We start from the raw sequence: 22,959 nt of genomic DNA on the forward strand, positions 1-22,959 counted from the left end.
AGTTGCCTTCCATGGTGCTGAAGAGCTTCTGGTAACAGCCTTTCAGCTTTAATATGACTGAATTACAGATACTACATTTGTTAATGTCTCATGCAAAATTCTGCTGAACCACTTAGATTCTACTCGTATTATTGTGTAAACTGTGTTTCAACATTCTTCACCTGCAAGGGCACATGTACAATATTAGCCATAAATTTGTTTTATTGTACCAGAGCTTCACCCTTTTGATGTTGGTTGTCTTTCACTGCAAAAGGTGACAATGTTTTCTAAGTACCAATGTTGATATTGTCATTAACATCATATCACTGTCTTAATGTGTGATTTATCTAAGGAAAAAGATTGTTTCAATTTCCTTCGGCTTTAATAACCTTTTTTGGAGGTCAGCAACTAAAACAGATATGTTTTTATGCCACGTTCTCTATTAGCCCAACTATTGAAATGTTGACATTTAGAAAGTTTGGATTCAATGTGTATGTTGCTCTAATTCTAGTCACATTTACTAACTTTAAGTGCATTTTTGAATGAGTGTTCATCTGCCATGGTAAAAACAGAAAAACCTCACCGAACAAAGGGTTTTATTGCACCCAACAAACATACACTTGAAGACTCTCCAAATACAGACATTCAAAAACCTCTTTAGCATACACTCATCTCTGTTCCAGCACAAAAACACAACCTCTGTGCTAAGAAGTTTTTAGGAAAGGTGGGGGCCTACATTATGTACAAGGCCAAGAACAGCAGCGTAGTGCAATTATGATGATCAGCCATGCAATGCCATTTACAGCTGCAGACACAAAGGCATGATGGAAACTCGACATTAAATTTTACATATTGTAAGTAACTGCACATACTGAGAAACAATTATTTATAAATGTCATATAATCATCTGGTCATTGAGGTTACCTGTGGCAATTAATAAGTAGTAAACTTCCACACTTTGGGGTTATATTTTCAGTTTCAGAATACAAATTCAATACTTTATAAATTTGTTGTGAGACATAGTACATTATCAGGTTTGAGTTCACAAAATCTGGGCTACAGGTGTTCAATACAAAACTATGCAAAATACTCATTTATCATTTATCAAAGGTAAACAATGTCGCTTTCAGGCAGCCGTTATGGTAGTAACGCTGCAAAAAAACATATAATCAATAAAAGGAAACTTGATTCTCTACTTTTGATTTATAATGGCAGCAATGAATGTGGGAAGACATGTCCATGACCATTTCTACAACCTGATCATTTTACCATACATGTCCTTTTGAGTGATATTGTGTGACGTGTGTGTGTGTGTGTTTGGGGGGGATTGTCCTTTACAGCCTCTCAAAGCCGACAGAGCAGAGGAGGAAGATGGCATACAGCAGCATTAGACAGAGTCCCAGCCGGCGGTCCAACCTCCAGTGGTTCAGGTGGACACACAGGACCTGATAGAGAGTGAGTTCATTTAAATTCTATTATAATCTCACATTCTTACAGTTTGAAAACTTGTCATCAGCTCTTCATCTGTGCTTTCAGGAAAACGAGAAGAGGAAGATCACATGTGAGGAGCAACAGGCTGCTGATGGTGAAGACTTTGCTCACTTATGTCCAAAGTCTAAGAAATGATCAGAATGAGTTGAAATGGAAAAAAACAAATGTCAGATACGTTGATCTACTCACAGTAAGTGTGACTGAAGCCAACAGCAGAATCACTGAGTACACCAGGCCTTTGCTGTTGATTGTCACCTAAAAATACACAAACATTGCAGAAATTACTGAAAGTTCACTCGCCACGTTGAAAACAACAATCTCATCATAACTTTACTGTATGTGTCTTAACTAATAGGTCATGGGACACCCAACCAAAACACTATGTTAAAACTAAAAGGTTCTGAACCCTAAACATTCACTTGATCCAACATAGAGAAAACATCTGGTGTTACCACTGATCCATAGCTGACTATGAGAGTCCTCAACGCCCAGGGAAAACCCAGGCCCAGCAGCACATCAAAGATATTACTGCCAATGGAGTTAGACACAGCCATGTCGCCCATCCCTGCAACATTTGACATATGCACAAAGTGGCATTGATGTGAAACTATCTAGTCAAAAGGGTTTGAGTTTTCAAATATGTCAGACTCCAAAAAGATCTAAAATGTTAGATTACATGAAGGCCCTGGCTGCCACATAAAAGTATACAAATGGTTCTGAAACAATCTTAACTCATGGTCCACTGACCAACTTTAAGAGCTTTCAACTACTGATTACGCCATCCTTGACTCAACCTTGAGTTAAGAATGTTTTGTCCAACCATATTTCTAAGGTCAAGAACGTACTCTCAATATTCTGATGTAGCATTTTAACAACCCAAAATGCCATTAAATGATAAACTGTGCAACGCACACACACACACATACACACCTTGTCGGGCGACGATGAGGCTGGCCATACAGTCAGGAACACTGGTGCCTGCTGCCAGAAAAGTGATGCCCATGATGACTTCAGGGATTCTAAGTGTATAGCTGATTATGGTCACCTAGACAGAAAAAAATAGGCTGCTGAAGTTGTCTGATCTTTGTGTATGTGTATGCGTTCATCTGTGCTTCTTTGCCTGTGTGTTTTGTACCATCCAGACCATGAGGTAGGAGAAGAGGGCGATCCAGAGCGTGGAGGACAGGAAGGTGAGCAGGTACCAGCGCTCCCACTGTGGCAGGTTACAGTTGGGAATGGTGCAGTGAAGAAGAACACTCACAGGCCAGGAGAGCAGCCACTTTACACGCACACACCAACCATCTAAGGACATGATGAAAACATACACGCACACACGTTTCCCATCACATAATCATCTAAACTATTAAATTATTCATGTGGCTCAGCCTCTTTAATTAGCTCCATTATCTATAAATCCATCTGTTTTGCTGAAAACCGTTCAGCATCAGGTGAAGCTGGAAGCAATTATGTTTGCTTGTGGTTTGGTGTACGTTGTCAGTCTAAACATTTCAGTGCTCTTTTCCTCAGTCTGAATAAATATAAAGACAAATTTAGTTTTTTTCTCTCAAGGGTCATACTTCTCTGCCTTGTGCAACTGTCTCTCCAAAAAAGCATTTCCATAGCAGAGTCATCTATTACATTAACTCAGCTTTTGTCAGGGTGTGAATTTGCCAAATTTCTTCAGATGCAGTGAAAATACGACCTGTAATGTGTGAAGCTGACTCTTAATTCACTAAGTATTTTATTTACTTTTTAGTTACTGTAGCTGTTTGATAAGAAGGGCTTTTCATCAGTTTTACCTTGTTTATACCAATTAAATTGACTTAGAATGTTTAATAAGAGCAAGATATATTTGATATAAGATATAATTCTACACATACAATAATTTCTCTTAAGAGAATATAGGTGAAATTCAATCATGAAACACATTCTGAGTGTGTGTGTATGTGTGTCTGCTTTTGTTCACTTACCTGGCAGGACAAAGGGTTTGAAAGGAGCATTCTCCTCCTCTCTGTCCTCCTGCTCTTCCTCCTCCTCATCAGGCTGTGTTCCCTCGCCTGTCTCTCTCCCAATCTCTTTACCGCTATCCCTCTCTCTCTCCAGGCTCTGCCTGTCCCCCTCTGCCACCAATCCGTTCTCCCTCTCCCATGGCCCGCTAGCACCCAAACCATCCTCCCCTGAGGCTCCCCCCTCCTCAGGGCCAACCCGAGCCCGAATCAGCCTCTGCCTCTGTGGGTGGAGAGGGAACACAGAAGAAAATTTAGAAAACAAGAGAACAAAATGACATGAGAAAACACGCAGAAAGCTTAAGGGAATGACTACTTCTAACTGGTAGACAACACTGTGAAAGAACTGGCAGGTGGAGTGATTAGCCAGTCAGGCCTTGGGATCATTCGATTGCAAACTCAATATTCAATCCCAGGTCCCAGAAATAGGTTATCATAAACTTGACTTAAACTCACCTTAATTTTGCCTTACATTTTCCCTTAAATTTGACTTAAACTGACCTTCAACTGGACTTAAGTCCTTCATTTTGCCTTAAACTCACCTTCATTTTTGCCTTAAACTCACTTTCATTTTTGCCTTAAACTCACCTTAAACTCATCTCAATTTTTCCTTAAACTGACCTTAAATTATGCCTTTAAACTCATCTTAATTTTTCCTTAAACTTAGCTTAAATTTGGTTTTAAACCTGACTTAACTTGACCTGACTTTTCCCTTGAACTTGACTCAAACTCACCTTAAATTTGGCCTTCAAACTTGACTTAAACTTAGCTTAAATTTAGACCTAAACTCATCTTAATTTTGCCTTAACCTAATCTTAAATTTTGCCTTTAAACTTAACTTAAACTCACCCTAATTTTGCCTTAAAATCACCTTAGGTTTCCCCTTAAAATTGCCTTAAACTCACCTTAATTTTCCCTTAAATCCCCTTTAATTTTGTTTACTCCTGATTCTTGGGGTCATTATTTCACAAGGTAAAAGTTTGATCTGAAAGGCTGGCAATGGTTACTCCTGGGTCTATGGATAGGTTTACCAGTAAAAATATTCATTCAGTCTGAAGACTAGAGTAGGCTATTTCTGAGCCTTGAAATCTACCATTAATCAATAAATAATATTTATGACTCTGAGGTAAGCTACGTCTAAAGTTTCAGATGCCCACACATTCACTGGAGGGGATTTGGAAAGCATTAATCAAGAGCAGGGAGAGCAGGGAGAGCAGGGAGAGCACTGGCAGTCGCACTTTAATTTGGCTCTGGAAATGGCAAGTGCACATGCAGGAGAGCCGAGAGGGTAACAAGCAGATTTGAAGATAGTGTTCCTGTCTGCAACACTGTTTTTTGCTGGCTTATTAGATGGTGACCAACAAAAGCAAAGAGGGCGTTTGTTATGCCAGTACATGTCTCCCTATCTTTCAGTCCATTTACTAAAGACGCACCAATCCGACTGTTCTCTTCTTCAGTACATCAACTGACCTAAAGCAAATTCCAACTCTGTAACCTTTGCTGTGTGAAACTCAATGGGAACATTTGTAATGAACAGTAAAGTAACATGGGATCAGGGTTTCTTTTATGGCTCTGAAAACTGGTTGAATGGAAGTAAGATAATCTAGGCAGTTTTCTTCTAGCACAGGTGGAGCTAAAGCTGAGAAATGGGGGAAATTTGATCTTTTTTTGGGGGGGGGGGTATTTTACAGCAGAATACCATTCACATTTTCTGTGTTTTATTAACAAGCACAAATGTTTCAGTGTGTGGCTCAGTGTGCTGGCTGAATAATTCTCCCTGTTCAGTCTCATCATTTCAGGAGTCAGAGTTCAATGCAGTTTAATTCTGCGTGGACTGATTAAGACAAGGTGAATTTGTGACAAGAATCCAATGTTTCTCACTCTCTTCTTCATAGAAATGAATACAAAGCAAAATCCAGTTTAACTGCACTATTAGGAAAGAATCAGCTGAAATGTCTGTGCATGTTACTCTTTCCATGCATTACTGAAAACTACAAAAAGAGTGAATGTGATTGTTACTCTCAGTGTGAATCAGTTTATGCTCAGCTGGATTTGCAGATACACTGGTTTAAATTCTGCCATCCTATATTTAGAGTAATTTTACTAAGATGTCAATATTAATTTGACATTGACATACTGATGTTTAAAATGCTGCTCATGCACATTAAAATACCCACCGACCAGCTGAAAGGGCATCTTGACGTAATGTAAAGGGTGGGAGTGCATGCAGTGTACCTCATTGATGACCATGAGTCCTGCCAAGCGCAGGTGAGTGAAGGGGGGGAAATGCGGGGTGAAGAGAAGGCGGAGGCTTGCCTCTGAGAAGGAGAGCTGGTGGGGATGCAGGTTCAGCAGCTCATCCGCTATCACAACCCCTGAGTCCTGACCGGCCACAACACACGAGTCTGCGGAAAGTTGGTCGGAGATTGTTGAATGTTAGCGGGAGGTAAAAGGAGAAAGGAGAGGGCGGTTTAAAAAGACAAAATGTTAAAGACACAGTTTGAGTAGGACATAGAGGACAGGGTGACAAAGAGAGGAAAAAAGTGGAGAAATATCTCGTCAAGGTGGTCTAGTTCTATTTAAGCCAACTGGAAATCCAGAGGGGAACAGAAATGGGTTTGATTGGCAACTCAAACTGTGTCACTAGGCCTCTTGAACACCACGCTGAGACTGAGGGGAACTTTCTGATGTTTGCAATGTACACATTCACATGTACAAACACGAGCTCCTGCACCTGGCTTCAGCGGCACCATGTCATTGTCACAGTCTCCGATGTTTCCAACGGCAGTCGTCCGTCGCAGACCGCTCAAACACGGCTGACCTGCCTGGTTGCAGTGTCGCTCCACCAGGCTGCACAGAGACCTGTTGAACCTACACACACATACACACACACACATACACACGCTGAGATCTGGAGTGGGTGTTTAGTGCATGGTGTTTTGAGAAGAAATCGACTCACTTCATGATGATTATGTAGACTCCATACATAGAGATCAGGATGATGGTCTCCCACCTGAGACATGCACATAAACCAACACAGATTCATAAATGCCACAATGCCAGAATGACAGACGGCTATCTTGAAAACTGATCTGATATCCAAACAACAGAGGCTGCTAAAGTGTAAAATTTTCATTACCACAGGACTTTTTCATCATAGATCACCTGCAAAAAAAGGAAAATATACATTGGATTCAGAGACTTTTTACATCTAATCAAACTCATATCTGCCAATAGAACAGACAATATTAGACAATATTTTTTATACGTGTAAGGTTACCATCTACCACGAGAGGACTTCTCACCAGGATAAGCACCACTATGGACAAAATGTAGAAGACAGCATCACGAAACAGAGGCCACCAGCTCAGAGTGATGGGCTGGAGAGAAAATACACACATTGCATTGATATTTACATCATTTATTTACTTATTTATTACCTTATATCTATCGGCATGATTAGTAACAAGAGCAACTTAAGCAGGTATGTACCTGTCCGGCAAAGATGCCACAGATGCCAATGATGACCAGGATGTTAAAGACAGCTGAGCCCACAATAGTTCCCACGCCCACATCTCCCTTTGTGATAAACACTCCTGAAAAGACAGAACAAGAGAGAGCCACAAATCCTGTGTGAAACATATTTTAATGTGACAGTGTTCAAGACATGATGGATTGTATCACCCTCCCGTATGTATTGAGTGTACAAAATTAGATCAGACATATTGCTTCTTTGGTTCATATCCACAGGGGCTGGGCAGATTTCTTTAATCTTATGCTACTGAAATATTTACTGAATATTCCCTCAGCTCGCTCTAGTACTTTCCAAAGCCAGCCTTTTTTAATTTTGAGGATGAAATAGATTGTTTTAGACATACTGTAGGTGCCACGAAAAATATGTGAATTAAATATGTCATGGTACCTACATGACATCTTCAAATTGCATATTTTTCATGGTACGTACTGTATGTACGTATATGAGAAAAAAATATCCTAAAGCCACATGAATTAAGAAGTTTTCATTATGATAAATTACAGTAAGACATTGTTTCTGGCAACACAGCCATTTTAATCAAATGTACTTTAAATCTTCTGTCGGGGCAGCAGCAACGTGTCCTCTAGGTACAGTATAACCTTTCTTTATATCTAGGATATTTCCAGTTTCTAACATTTACAAGACATATGAGCTAACAGCCTGTGAGCAAGACTAATTTAGTTTAAATTTCACCCTAAAAAGTTTTGTCAATGATTGTTTGTTCTATTAGACAGATGCTGGAATGAAAACTTGCCAATTAATGTTTTTGTTTTGGTTTTTTTTCCTCTAAAGGGGTTTTCTGATTGCAGGTAATGACTGCTGATGGAAGAATTATTGGGCTAACCCATTAATGGCTAATTGATTAGACTAGCATCATACTGACCAATCAGAGAGGTAAAGAGCTCGGGGGCGGAGCTCCCAGCTGCCATGAAAGTTGCCCCGGCAACATCCTGACTGAGCTGAAGGTTCTGGAGGACAGAGGCAGAGAGTTTAATTGGACTGAAGGATAAGGCTGGTCAAAATCCCTATTTTATTGACAACAAATCCCAAATCAGTGGAGTGAACCCTCAAATATTGGCTGCGTCTCAAAAGCCTCCAAAAATCTGTCAGAAAAGCACATAAATGAGCCACATCATTGGCTAACATGTTCCTTTATTACCATAGGCTCTGTAGTTCAGTTTATGTCAGTTCCACATGTGCACTGAATGTTTAATAATTCACAAGAGAAAATAGTCCCTATCAAATTCATGGGATTTGTTAACAATAAGATAAATATAGAATAACTCCAGCCTTATTCTTATAAGGGGTGGGAGGGAAGTACTCATGGAGCATGAAGAAAACAAAGTCAGTCAATTTACAGACCACATTAGCAAAGTTTTTAATTCATACCTCAGATACTTTTTCAAGAGATGGCACAAAGTAAACATCACACACGATGGCCAGCGCATGAAACATGTAGATAGCCTGTGAAACACAGAAGGAGATGATTTTTGCTACAAGGCTTATATAGTATATGTGTGACTGTGTGAGTCTAATAAAAAAAAAAAAAAAGCTTTTTTTTTTTCATTTGAAATTTTGGAGGCAGAGCAAATACTCACACAGAGAACATGAAGGAGTACTGCTCCCTGTCTCCTCTGCTCCACAGTAAAGATGTCTTCAGGAAACTCACTGATAGCTGGAGAGGAGATGGAAAGACAGAGGCTCAGTCCCCTTCCACACCTCAGGAACTATTTCTTAATATTTCTTGGTAAAATATAGACTACTCCTGTGTAGTAATGATCCTTACATAATCTTGTTTTCTAATGAAGACTGTTAAAGAAAAAAAGAGAGATATCAGTACAAGTCACAGCAGCTGAAAGAGTGGAGTCAAGGATCTGGCCATTGCGACTGTACACCTGCCTGACTGGATGATACTACTCACACCTCTGTGACTGATGCCACTCAGCTAATACAATAGTCTGTTTCATCTGTTACTCCTAATGAGAATTATTATTTTCAGCTCTATCCTGAACCTCCAGTCACTCATATACATGTCAAATGTGTGTGTGTGACTTTGTTTAATCCGCGTCCGGTTGTGCACCTTAGCAACAAGGACAGAGAGACAGCGCTGGAAAACAGGTGCCACAGTCTTCTGACTAAAGCTGCATTATAACTGAGTAGTTCGCCCATTTACTTTGAAGTCCCTACTCTTTTATCTTTATGGTGTCTCATATGCCCTCTACCCTATGTGCTTATATTGGCTCGCTTTTCTATTCTTCCACAAGCCAGCAATTCCCATAAAATTAACCTTTAGAGGAATCTAGTTTGGCTGCGTTAGACAATGCAACACAATCATACTCTCTCTCCAACTGTAAGGGAGCGTCTGCCAGATTGCACTGTCTTGCACATAAGCTCAAACAAATGCCACGGCTCACTGCACCATAGAAACAAAGCAGTGTAAAACAATAATCTGTTAATCTGCCTCCCAAGTGACTCTCTCCACATGGTTTTCTGTAGCTGTGATTCAGGACTTATGAAACCGCCACTGAAGATGATGGTCACAAGTGTGATGACAGTGGATAAAATCTATACAGATGTGGGCTTCTGACAACCTGTCACATGATTTTGTGTAGAATACCAAAAACAAAGAGTCTTATTTAAAATAGCAATATGGTAATTGTCTTTTGAGCCTTGTAGTTAGTCTGTAGTTTATTTTTTATAGCTTAAACTATATGTAGTTCAATATCTTCTCTATATGTGGCTGCAGAATACCTTAAATCTCGCTATCAGACCTCCAGATTCTGTCCAAACAGAAGCAAGCAAAGGCTGTTGATGAGAGACTATACATGAGCAGGTCATTACGACAGAACAGGCACTTTGAACAGCTCCAGATGCACATGGCATCCAACCACAAATTCAGCATTCAGTTTCCTAGCAACCAGTGCCTCAAAGGCCTAAGTGTGTTTAAACATCAGACAGTGCAGAGTTTGAAGAAATGAAGGACGGGGAGGGCCGGAGAGGTGGATCGATGCATGGAGATGGCGATTAAACAAATTAATAGAGATGGGACGGCACACTCTGCACACAACCCTCACACTGGTGTTACTACGACTGTCAACATGACTGTACATTCATCACAGACCTCATTTCAACACAATTAACTATTGTTTTTCTGTTTTTGTATTCCTGCCTGATACATGCATGGAGTACAAGCACATGGTAAACTGTCTCACCAGATTTGGAAGTACTGGTCTGGTTGTTGTCTTCTTTTTGCTGGTTGAGGTCTCTCTTGGACAGGATGTCATCATCCACTGTGGTTCTATAGGAGCCTAAAAAGAAGGAATGACATCTGAATACACACACCACAGATACAATTAGCGTAGGCCTATATTTTATGTCAGAAATAGAGATAACATAACCCTTACCCAACTTTATGGTGTTGGCGTTATTCATTATTTAACACTAGACAATTATTACAGAAATCCAGCATTAAAATGTGAATAGTTATAGTCTGAGCAACACATGCAAAGGGTGAGTTTAGTGGAGATTAAATCATGATAGTTTTCCTTAAGCAGCACCTGTAACATCACTTAAGTGGAGGATCCAGGCGGCTGCGAGCAGACCGACTCCACAGACGCAGAACCGGGGGAGGAGCCGCGTCTGCCTTGGTCTCCTCGGCGCCTTCATCCCGCCAGCCGCCGCCGCTTCTCCGCTCAGAACATGTCGCTAAAGGCGCCGCTGTAAATCCTCCTCACACCGCTGGTCTGCTGGTTTCGCGTCTCGATCAGTCTGGCTTATTGCTCTCGTTTTCTTGATTTACTGCCTTTCAGCTCTTCCGGCTTTGGTCTCCATCCACGATACAAGAGGATGTTAGAGAGGCTCGGCCCGTCATTAGCATCGCAGCATCCGCGTCCACAAGCTTCAGATCGAGCCCAGATGTACACACAATGAATTGTGTACACATCCGAAAACACTCACCGCCTCAGACCATCCTCGCATCCATCCTGCCCCAAATCTGAACCCCCTCCTCCATGCTCAGCTGGGTGGGGATGGCACGAACACAGACTCGGCTCCTCCTGATGTGGGGCTTGGTTCAGTGAAGAGTGGCAAGTAGGGCAATGCGAGATAATTGTCAGTTCCGGGATCAACAAGATTTTTTACAATGCCAAAAAAAAAAGTTACACCACACAGTGTCACCCTGTCCAAAGACAAGCTTCATGCACAGTATGCAAGTCTTGCCAGCTCTTACAAATAATAATTAGATTTAAAAATAAACCCATGAGGGCATTCTTAATAATAGATCATTCAGAATCAAACAAATATTTCCTTTTCCACAGATTTATGTTATCTATTGTAGTCGACACTTCTCATTTTTTAAATAAAGCCAGGCAAAAATAACAAAAATCTCATTACAAACTTAATGTTATCTAAAACCTATATATGTTTTCATTAACAGATAATCTAAAATTAAATAAAATCAGGTGGGAAAATGAACAGTGCTGCGACTGAGATATTATTATTGTTGGAATGACAAAGACTATATTATAGTACCTCATGGGCACATTAATAAGGCGAGATATTTGGTAATGAGATCCCACCAACACGCACAGCCTGAAGCAGCTAAATGGATTATTCATTTTTGTATTCACACCTGAGCTCTTCCAACTGACCAAATGTCTTCTGTGTTTAATTTGTTTAAATTGCTAAATGTACTCTGTATAAATCTTTCTTTATATTTTTGTAATATATTGCTTTGTAGACAACAAATTCAACTGCAACAAATAATCCACAATCAGGCAGATGAATTAACAAATTTATACAGTGTTAAAATCAAACAGGAGGTGAGGTACTATAGTGCACGCTGCAGTAGGGCTGTAACATCAGACGTGCATTGGTCCATAAGGTGTTGATGGAAAAAAAGTCACAGTTTCTCACAAAGCCCCTTGAAGCCACAAAGGCCAAAAGAGTGAAAATGAGGATGCATCGTATAAACAGTCCTGCTTTCTGGAAGGCTGTTTCCAATGTACCTGTACGCCTTAGACCATGGGGAATGACAAAAGGAGAAAATACAAAGAGAAAAACAATGATATGCAACTACTGCAAGTTCCTGACGACATAATGTATTACCTCCTTTCATGTAGATGTATCGCATGCCAAAATCTATGAAAGCTACTTTATGTCATGAACCTGAAATACCTTTTGGTATGAAGGTCCACTGTGAGGCTCTGAGCTTTGAGCAGCTCCTCAGCCTCAGTCTCCCCCTGCAGACACAGAACCAGATGTGACTAATCTAGTACATCTACAGTCACAGAGCTGTTGTCTCATAGCCAGGGTTTGAATCTGGGTTTTGTAATGGCACACTCTAGTGGTCACTTGTGAAAATACAGGAAGATCAAATGGTGAAAAATGTCTTTATTCCACATTTTAAGATGTAGTGTCAGGGATCAGGGAGAGAATACATACATCTTGTAGATATTTGTCTGACATGCTGGTTTTCACTTCAGCTGATGAGGCCAGCAGCATAACTTCCTCTGCGAAGGACAATGGAGAACTGAGTGATCCTTCTTTATGTCCCTTTAGGTCATTCAAAGCAGAGCTGGAAAGCAACAGCAGATGCACAGAGCAGTGTGAGGGCTCAGCATATGTCATAGCACTAAAGCCAAGGGATTTTGTGTGTTATGGTTACAGTGTGGCTTCTTCCTGTCTGTCCTCCAGCTGCTTCTTCAGTTCCTGATTGATAATCCTGAGATCCTGGAGCGGTGTAGCATAAAGAGACAGCAAAATATCATATAAACAGCGACAGTGGTGGATTTTTGCATTCCATACAACTTTGTCACATTAACACTAAAGACGTGTTTTAACTCATGTAAATTTAACATTTGGGAATTTGCTTTAATTGTATATTAATGGATAAGAACATCTTCACCTTTATGATGTTAGAACACTCTTCTATTGTTTCTTCTGAGTGCTTTAACTGTAAATTTTTCTATTGAAAACACACAACAATGTGATTTATAAATGGTGAAACATAAAGAACTATCAAGATATTTATATGGAACTCCTATGAAAAAGATTTATATGATGAAGAAATCTTCACTTGGTCAGTCACTGACTAATACTGATGTCTCTGCTCCTACCTGATGAATAACCTCATCCCTTTGCTGCAGCTCTAACTGAACCTCCTCCATTCCAAACTGAAGAAACACATGACATTAACATGATTGATAATTTAAAGCAATTGCTACACTAGAAGGGTGAACAAGAGACAGAAACATAATTAAACATCTCCAAACTGAATCCACATCTTTACCTCGAGGGTCTGAAGTGCAACCTTCAACTTGCTTGAACTGATCTTGTCTCGCTCTCTTTCTTGCTGGATGCTCATGAGCTGAAAAGCCAGAATGACATTTAAATGTGGAAAGTGTTTTAAAATTCCTGTACCACAACATGAGTTTGTGACACAGGTGGTAAACATGATCAAATCCACAATCCCAGTTAAAGCTGTGATGAAGAATAGTGGCGCCCAGTGTTGTAGTATATAACGACAGAAAAAAAGTTATGTGAAAAGTTACAGGTGTCTTACCTCTGCAGTTAGTTTCTTAGTTTGTTCCACCATCTCGGCAAATTCCTCTTCCTGAAAACACAAAAACACAAAGGGCTATGTGGAGATATTAAAAATGACCGTAGCCTTTCAAGCTGATTAAAATGCACCCGTTTCTTCATCATTATTTATTCTATGTCTTGTGCAATCATTGTGGTGGAAATCCTAAACTGAATTCAGTTTCACTGGCTCTGGATGCTCTGCTGTTTAAACTTTGTAAGCAAATGTGAATGTTATACAGTCTCAGAACTAGTCTAAAATTGTCTAATAGGCATACATACAAGAATAGTAGACTTTGGAGTAAAAAATAGCACAAATTAATTACTTATGCCAAACTTCCATAGGCATGTGTTAAAGTGCTAAGAAGCAATAAAACCCATGGATAGCAACAAACTTGAAATCCATAAGAAGAAGAAGAATTTGTCAAACCACAAGTCAGTCTGAATACCTTTTGCAAACACCAGTAATACATTGTAATACAATAATGCTTCTATTTACCTACCAATTTCCGAATCTTTTGTTCACTACATCTCTTTACACTGGGGTCACTGGCCAGAAAGGTCTTACAAGGCTCTGCTTCAACCTGCTGTGCTTCACTGATGATCTTCTCCAGGCTGCAGAGACATAAACACAAGCTCCTGACAATTAGGACCTAACATTAAGCCTTGCTGTACTCCAGAGAAATTGAAAAAATAAATTCAAACATATTCTGTAATGGAAAAAAAGATCTGCCCATGAATGGCAACAATATGCATGAGAAAAAAAGGCAGCAGGGATACCAAATAGAATTACAGATGATGATAATCAAGTAGTACAGGGTCACTTCTGCAAATGAGTAGAGACAATAATGCATGGCTAGCTACACTTTTGCTTGTTTTCTGAGGGTTGTGTTCTCTGAGCGCAGCATAGCCATATCGTCATCTGCAACGTCCAGCCAGTGCCTCATCTCAGTGTTCAGTTCCCTCAGCTGGCTCTGGCTGTAATGCAGCTCAGCTATTTTCTCAAGCATCTCCTTCGCTGACCTACATGTATAGACCAGAGAAAAACATTAGATACTGCTTCTTGACAACACCATAACAATTTTTTTGTATGTGGGTTAATTCAATAAGCATCACTCACATTTCCTCAGAGACATCCATCCTGCCGGCTTACTCCCCCCTCCTCCTATTGGGATAAACAGATTTCACAAAAATTAGGAGCTAAACACAGTTTTTAGCACATATCCGATGACAACCTTGTGAATCAACATAGACTTAGAATACCAGATACCAGATAAATGCTATTTGACTATCATTACCACCTGTGTTCTGATCAAAACAACCAGCATATGAACAGTATCAATGAAAACTTCAATGATGCGTCCTAGTGCATGAATGTATTGATATGTAATTCTTCTGTTCCAAATTAGTCCCAAGCAGTGTGCAACTAACTATAATTCCTAATAATATCATTAAAGTTTAGAACATAATTAAATTGGAGGTGAATCTGGAAAAGCCAAAGAAAATGAAAGGATGAATGAGTAGCCAGCCAATGCTAACAGCCCTTTAATGCAAAATCTGCAGTTTGAAAGCCACCCTGTGGTATAGCTAATATTAAAACTTACCCAGCTAATAAGCACAACTTCATTAAAAAAATACTAATATATTGTATAAGTAACTAAAGCTATCGCTAACTTTTCGTTGCTTTTCATCAGCAAACGTTGTCAAAGCTACATTTAGCGTTAGCGCTACTTGGCTAACACGCTAACGTTAGCATGTTTTCAGTTAGCAGAGGTTGATAACGTCTGTTAACGCTAATTACAAGTTTACCAAAAGTTTCCAACATTAAACTCTAAAAACTAATGTTTAATAATAATGAAGTGGCTTTAACAGTGGACAAGACAATGCCTTACCAGCAAGACCATGCAAACTAATGACGTTACAGCAGCTAATGTTTAATCTGCTAGCTAAGCCGTGAAGGGCTAACAGTTAGGAGTGCTAATACATTTTCACGTATTGGGATAAAGAGACTCCAAAAATGTTTCAGTTAAATATTTTAAAATATTTAACAGCTAATTTGTGTGCAAACTACCTCTTTGCAAAACGTTTAAGTAACTTCAAGTTACAAGTTAAGTCTCTTGGTGAAAAACTAATATAAATGTGTAACTTTACTTCCTTTTTAATGAAATCAGCAGGAATGTGAATCAATATGCACAGATTCTCGATTTCCAAACCCAGATTTATTACAACACAACTAACAATACAGCAAAGTACAAAATACTAAATAATAAAAATAAACATTTTCCAATTATTTGTCCCCCGAAAATTTCATTTTCGCATTTTAAAACCAAAAATCAAACAATGACCCATATGAAATGGCACAAAAAAGAAAATAAATCAAGCAGATAATTATAAATACTTTCAAACAATATTTAAGGCTGTGATGTACATTTTAGTGTAAGACAAACAAGAGTCCCTGTCAAAACAAAGGCTTGTAATTTTTCCACTACATTTAAAGGCAGGGAGAATTAAAATCACTAAAGCAATGCTGCAAAAGAGGCAGAAGGATTGTAATGAGGTAACAGGTGGCATCATGCACTGCAAGACATGTTAGCTGTGTCCCAAATCTATACTACATACTAACCCGAACCAGGTGACAGAATAAATAATTCTCAAAACAGTTCAGTGGATCAACTCCAGCAACACCTGAGAAAACAAAACAAATCTCTATATAAAACTTTTTTGGAAAATTGGCACTGATGCTCTGAAATCACAGTCGGACATTTGACAGCATTTTATACCAGCCTGTATACTGACAGCAAAACAATACTGCTACAAAGATTTATGTGCTGTATATACTGTGTACTGAGCTGTAACACGTAGAGGACAGGGGCACAGCTGTTGCGTAATTCAGCACATATGTTATACACTGCAGGTTTGTAGTAGGTGCTTACTGCCTGAAACATAACCAACATTATATGAGACATGGAGAAAGACTGTTCATGTGACGTTCATGGGTCGATGTTAAATACTGTATTCACTACATTACTTCACAGTAGTCTGTAAAGGGCAATGCTAGATTTCACATCATGTACAGATTCTGCTGATTGTTGCCGTACAGTCTTGGGGATGGACATCATTGTAAATCTGGAGTGGATGTGGAAAGCACAAGCACATCACGACCAACAGCAGCAGATAGGAGACTAATGATAGTGTGTTTTATAATCCCATGGTTGCTTCAGGAACAGTGCAAGATAAATTTGTTTGACCTCCATATTTAGGCAGCTTAAGTGTATCAGAAATGACCAGTTAAATAGTCATTAATTCAAGCAGGATGGCCCAGGAGTCAAAGGCACCAACTGCTAGTGCTTGTTAATAATGATTTATAGAGTTTCAACAATCAATAAAATACATTCTTATTTCAGTGTTGTGTACCACTATTTTCAGTGCTTAGTATTCTAAAATAACACTGCTAATTTCTGTGATAATATTCTGAGACCAGCCTCAATGAGTGTACAGATTCCCTTAAAGTCTAGTCAGTGTACCTTCCAAAACCAGACCTATAATTTCTTTTGTATCAGCACAGGTAAGGGCTACAGAGAACACACTGGCAGAATTATACATCTTTAACATCTTTAACACCCACACATTACTCTAGCTGCTTCCCATCCCAAGCTACTTCATGAACCGAGGTGATCTTCCCTGTAGCTGCTCCCCAACACCATTAACCGTCACCACTAAAGTAGAGGGACAAGACCTGTTAATATTCAGACGTTCAGGTGTTACCGGGTGGGCTCCAGTGATCCAGTGACCTTGAAGTTTATCCCATCTCCAGGCAGAGGTGATGGGATGAGTGGGCAAAGCCAGCAGAGGTACCAGCGAAGACCCAGAGTGTGACGCAAGTTGCCCAGAAGTCCCAGATTGTAGGGTCGACGGGATGAGTACCACTCCCTGGTAGTTTGTCCCCGAAACAGCAGGAAGAGATGGAAGAAGAAGAAGGCGGACACCAGCAAGAAGCCCACCACACACGTGTCTGCGATGAAGGCGAAGGTAAAGGCACGCGCTGTTACCTGGCCTAGGACAGAAAGAAGGGACACAGTCAGTAATGACACACGAGGCTCTGCTTAGGTGGGTTCCATCACATCACAAACACCAATAGCATAAAGACAGTATCCATTTGTTTTAATATTTAAAGAGAGCTTAGGGGAAGGTAACCTACAGCATTCATGTAATGAAACATGACACCAAAATTCCCATGGAAGTGAAGTACAATTTTTAAAATGTCCTCCACATGTATTTCTGAACTAAATACTGATTCCTGTCAAGAGTCAGAAACACTTATAATAGGATGGAGAGCAGAGAGGTTTTTATGAGTAGTTTGATGTTAATATCAATCCAGGGCTGAAATAATTTAATAAATCAATTAATCTATCAACACAAAATTAATTACTAACAGTTTTGATGAACAGTAACAGTAATTAGTGATTTTTTTCAAGCAAAATTGCAAAATTTTTGCCTTTTCAAGCTTCTCCAGTGTGAACCCTTTTATTATGAATTGAATATTTAGGGATTTTGGACTGTTGTCAGAGATAAAAACTAAAAGGTATTATTTTATAGAAGTGACAAATTAATTAAGAAAATACTTTATTCATTGCCCAAAAAGAACAATTAATGTAGAAACATTTCTACATTGTGTTCAATCAATATATGCAGTATAATGCAGTGCACTAGAAAGACTACGATCCACCACAGCTATAAATAATTGATGCCGCAAACAGAGAAACCAGATCCTACCAGAAACTAACATGATCCAGGGTATGAGCAGCAGCAGGATGCTATGCACAGTCACCCCCTCCTTCAGTATGACAATGAAGACCTCAGCGTTCATCAGCGTGGCATACAGGAGCCCAGACCACATAAACAACAAGCAGCTCAGGAAGTAGCGGTAGTTGCGGAAGCCCACACACTGGCCAAAAAAGACACAGTGATGATCCCGCCGCAGCACGCACACTTTACAGTCATAGCAGTGGGAGCAGCGTGGAGGAGTGTGTGTTTCACATGTGTAACAGTACCTGTGTGAAATAAGAAAACACTTTTAGATCAGAGATACCTTTCAAAGACAGATGACACTGGAACAAGTGGTAAATCTATGTATATTTGTGAAAAAGCAGAAAATCTGAAAAAGCATAAGATTCCTATAGTTACTTTAATGCAGCAAAAGCCTGAGCTCCCTCCTGATTACAGTTGTTTGACTGTGCATGTGAGTTCCTTTGTCCTTAGTAGATTTATGTTTGTAGTCCCTTAATACCAGAAACTGTACATAATGCTAGTTGCTATGTTATCTGGAAGCGATATTTGCACCTGATATATTCTGTTAGTTGAGAGTGTAGTGAGATTGTTTCTTTTTAGAGTGAAAAAAACAGCACCACTTGTCTGGCCCACTGCAACCTGTCTAGTCCAGCTTACAACTGCCCAGACCTGCTCCTGCCTGTTTCAATCAACCTCCAACTGCCAACGCCCTGCAACAAAAACTTTACAATAAACTGCAACTGGATTGGATTCTTCTGGTGTTTCATTGTGTCTGACTGTGCACCCATAATGTTCCTCACATTTCCTGGAAATCAGGTAACCTTCTTACAGAAGCTTTACACACAAGTATTTCATACACACAAGAGATAACTCAAAGTAAATGGGAGGGTATAATTCCTTCTAACATAAATTCAATTTAATGCCATGTTTGCTGGGTACATATCTCTTGTCCACATACATGTTCCAGTAAAAAGCTGAACATTAACTGTCCTTTCAGTACATCCTGTACTTTCCTTCTATTTCAAAGACATATTCTTCTTCTATTATAATTAGTGGAGGACTAAATATTGGGATTCTTCTTTTTTACTATTTTGTCCATAAAGCACGTATAACCATGACGGCAGAAACGTAGTTAGAGACCTCATGGCCTAAATGTGGAGCAAGTGGCACATCTAGTGTTGCATTTTACAAACTGTTGTAATGGATCTAAAATATTTTGTAAACTTGCTGAGATTTTGGTGTGAATGAGTCACACAGATGTTGGTGAAGTCAGCCACTGGCTCTGGGTGATGAGTCGACATTCTGGTTCATACTGAGAGAGTTGGACAAACTATTACCTGATTTTCTGCAGGCATTGATGGGAATAATGATTGGCTCAAAAACTATTCTGAGAAATTGAGAGAAGTTTAGAAAAGTTTCTGCATGTCAGAAACTATAGTACTATTTCAATTTAAAAGAAACTTCACAACAAGTCAGAAACAACATTGATTGGAACTAAACAGGTTTGTTCAAAAAAGCCCAGACTGAAGTATTAATATATAAGTAGGGTTGTCTCTTACTGACCTACGTAATTAGGCCTCATCCATCTGACTCACCAAAACACCTGAATCATTTTCCACTACAGAGCTGCTACATTTTCTACTATAGTACTACGGTTCCACTACATTTTCTACCACAGTACTACGGTTCCACTACATTTTCTACCACAGTACTACGGTTCCACTACATTTTCTACTACAGTACTACGGTTCCACTACATTTTCTACTACAGTACTACGGTTCCACTACATTTTCTACTACAGTACTACGGTTCCACTACATTTTCTACTACAGTACTTCGGTTCCACTACATTTTCTACTACAGTACTACGGTTCCACTACATTTTCTACTGCAGTACTTCGGTTCCACTACATTTTCTACTACAGTACTACGGTTCCACTACATTTTCTACTACAGTACTACGGTTCCACTACATTTTCTACTACAGTACTTCAGTTCCACTACATTTTCTACTACAGTACTACGGTTCCACTACATTTTCTACTACAGTACTACGGTTCCACTACATTTTCTACTACAGTTCCACTAAATTTTCTACTACAGTACTACGGTTCCACTACAGTCCCACAGCTGCTCCGTCCTTACCTCCACCCCTGGCCCATGCCTTCGCCACCCAGGAACACGCCCCTGATGCTGGGGCTGGTTCGGAGAAACAGCAGGGCGTTCCAGCAAATGTTTCCCAGCATGAAGTACTGGGCCAGTAGGTGGACCATCTTCCACCAGGAGGACCACTCCGTCTTCTTCTGATCCGCCTCCAGTGGAGCTTCGACGAAGACCAGGTAGCTGACCTCTCCGGTAATGGAGAAGACCAGGAAGGTGTTGAGGGCGACGGGGAGATGGCGACACACCCTGTCGACCCTGACGAACAGTTTACTGGCCAAGCTGGTCATGTTTTCTGCCTCTTGTTTGGATCACAAACGGGATGCGCACAGAGGAAGGACTGATTTGACAGAAACACTGTGGAAACCGATTAGCTCAGATAGCCAAATAAAAATCAGCGTCATTAACTCCCTGTCCGAGGTTAAATCAACAACATGTTAGTAACAACTAGAAAACCTTCGTGATAAGGGAAAAGAATTGAAATGATACGCTTTTAGCTTTTTATTAAACCCCTTCCTTTACCGCGATCTCTGCCACTGGACGAAATCAAGCCTCTGTTAACGGCTGTAACACGAAAATATATCCGTGATGCTACAAGATACTGTGGTTCCGCTATTAGTCTTAAACCTATTTCAAAAACAGCAGAGGTGGAAAGAGAATAACCACATTTAATAAACTAGTACTACGACATTGAAGTACATTTGAGGTACTTTCATTCTGTCTTTTCTTTTTCTTCTACTCCTATATTGGCCCTTTACAAATCAAGTACCACACACGAAGAATTCATAAAAGATGACGCTTTGCTGTAGACGAAACTAGTCATGATTAATCTATTACTTAAATGACATAAAAAAATAGTAACTTGTTTTTCACGCAAAATGTTACCTTTCTCACGATTTCAGCTTGTCAGATGTGTCATACAGTCAAAAGATTAGCCAGAGGATTAAACAGTAGTGAAACTAAACACTCCAGTCTGATAAGTTAGCTTGAGGTCCATTTCTAGGAGCAGTAAAACTTTGGAACACACCAATGTATTACGGCATTTCTACTTAAATACACACACATATATATATATGTGCAGAAGATACCAGCGGTCTACTCCTTCAGAGGACTTTTGTGCGTTCCCATCAGCTGAGCAGCATCAACCTGTCCGCTCTTTCATAACCCTAACAGATCTAACAGCTCCTATTTCACAGACAGCAGAAAGACAGCGCCTCAGCCAAAGGTGATAGCAGAGAATCTGGGCAATGTCCTAAAATAAATAGGATACAAATTTTCCAGAACCCTCAACATGGCACACATCTAATAAGCAATTTATTGTCTGAACACACAGATGTAGGTAGCGCAGAGAAAAATGAATAATATCCAGTGCTGGGACTTTACAACAGTAGAACATGGCACTTGGAAACTGTACACTAAAAAACTGAATTTTACTGTGCGTTACAATTACCGACAAACCTAATGTCTATGTAAGAAGATGTTTTATGTGGCATTTAAATAATTCAAAGCTCCTATTAACTCCAGTACCATGTGTGTATCGGCAGTGTGTCTCTGGGCCCTCCTCCCCCCCACAGTGTAGACCTTAATCCCTGATAATCTCTGAATCCACTGCAAACTCACAGTCATGGTTGAACCGAAGGAGAATTTCCTGTCTCTTGGACATTTAACCAACGCAGAAAGAAGCACTTTCACCAAGAAAAGAGAGCACAGTGTGAAAAAGAGGTAAGACTGTTAAATGGAGCCAGGGAGGGCCACATTGGAGTGCATGTTTTTTTTTTTTTTTTGGCTCTTTAAAGCTCTGCGGGGCAAGGAATCATTCACTAAACACAATTGTTTACGAACACTAAACTTCACCACAGTGCAGTTTTATTTGTACTGTAGGAGACCACAGGGAATCTTTTGATATGAAAACTATTCTGGCAAACATGAATCATTTTGAAGTTGTAGGGAAAAATATTTAGAATTAAATTATAAAATACTAGCTGCATTGTTTAGTTGTTTTTTTTTTGTTTGTTTGTTTTGTGACTGGGATTTGAATTCCATGTTTATGCAGAGATTTTAAATCAGCAGTAAAGTTTGGTGTTGTCAACTTAGTGAGATGGACAGTGGGTGTGTGACATGAATTATTGTGTATTATAATGTACTGTCTCTATTATTGTGTCAAAAGGTCAAAGCTGTTGCCAACTGACTTCTCAAATCTTCAAAATCAGCAACACAGGCACACAAAGCAACAAGATGCTTACGCTGTGCATCACTGTGTATGCTGATGTAAATCTGTGTATGTTGCCTGCAGCAGAGAGACACAACTGCAGCAGCGTTGGAAGGAGCTGAATGAGAGAGAACGTGCAGCACAACAACACAACAAGCTGCTTCTGCAGCAGTTTGAAAAAGCCCAGGGCACGTTGAGAGAGATGCTGGCC

General features: G+C 39.8%; 3 protein-coding genes and 1 long non-coding RNA gene across 4 annotated transcripts; 1 reads left to right on the forward strand and 3 right to left on the reverse strand.

Annotated features, from left to right (window-relative positions):
- Nucleotides 1-614: 614 nt before the first annotated feature.
- slc24a6a (solute carrier family 24 member 6a) lies at nt 615-11,081 on the reverse strand. The gene is made up of 17 exons (XM_026330335.1): nt 10,569-11,081; nt 10,224-10,319; nt 8,610-8,686; nt 8,401-8,475; nt 7,895-7,979; nt 6,969-7,072; nt 6,782-6,856; nt 6,616-6,641; nt 6,436-6,489; nt 6,211-6,347; nt 5,793-5,881; nt 3,441-3,699; nt 2,606-2,772; nt 2,401-2,515; nt 1,923-2,035; nt 1,660-1,725; nt 615-1,424 (listed from the first exon to the last, which is right to left on the reverse strand). The coding sequence occupies exons 1-17, from the start codon at nt 10,675-10,677 to the stop codon at nt 1,314-1,316; spliced, it is 1,758 nt and encodes a 585-aa protein (XP_026186120.1). The 5' UTR covers nt 10,678-11,081; the 3' UTR covers nt 615-1,313.
- Nucleotides 1,331-2,739, forward strand: LOC113144344 (uncharacterized). The gene is made up of 3 exons (XR_003297149.1): nt 1,331-1,434; nt 1,516-1,564; nt 2,613-2,739. It is a non-coding gene; the product is annotated as an uncharacterized LOC113144344 (long non-coding RNA).
- A 711-nt stretch (nt 11,082-11,792) lies between the features above and the next one.
- Nucleotides 11,793-17,458, reverse strand: LOC113144924 (BICD family-like cargo adapter 1). Its single transcript, XM_026331239.1, has 12 exons — nt 17,356-17,458; nt 14,711-14,755; nt 14,455-14,613; nt 14,094-14,205; nt 13,574-13,624; nt 13,301-13,378; nt 13,128-13,184; nt 12,917-12,976; nt 12,677-12,741; nt 12,454-12,586; nt 12,187-12,251; nt 11,793-12,025 (listed from the first exon to the last, which is right to left on the reverse strand). The coding sequence occupies exons 2-12, from the start codon at nt 14,728-14,730 to the stop codon at nt 11,821-11,823; spliced, it is 1,005 nt and encodes a 334-aa protein (XP_026187024.1). The 5' UTR covers nt 14,731-14,755; nt 17,356-17,458; the 3' UTR covers nt 11,793-11,820.
- Nucleotides 15,818-21,110, reverse strand: zdhhc24 (zDHHC palmitoyltransferase 24). Its single transcript, XM_026331240.1, has 3 exons — nt 20,525-21,110; nt 18,364-18,641; nt 15,818-17,644 (listed from the first exon to the last, which is right to left on the reverse strand). The coding sequence occupies exons 1-3, from the start codon at nt 20,827-20,829 to the stop codon at nt 17,352-17,354; spliced, it is 876 nt and encodes a 291-aa protein (XP_026187025.1). The 5' UTR covers nt 20,830-21,110; the 3' UTR covers nt 15,818-17,351.
- Between the last annotated feature and the right edge of the window lie 1,849 nt (nt 21,111-22,959).

Source organism: Mastacembelus armatus, chromosome 10 (genome assembly GCF_900324485.2).
Source record: "Mastacembelus armatus chromosome 10, fMasArm1.2, whole genome shotgun sequence".
Taxonomy (NCBI): domain Eukaryota; kingdom Metazoa; phylum Chordata; class Actinopteri; order Synbranchiformes; family Mastacembelidae; genus Mastacembelus; species Mastacembelus armatus.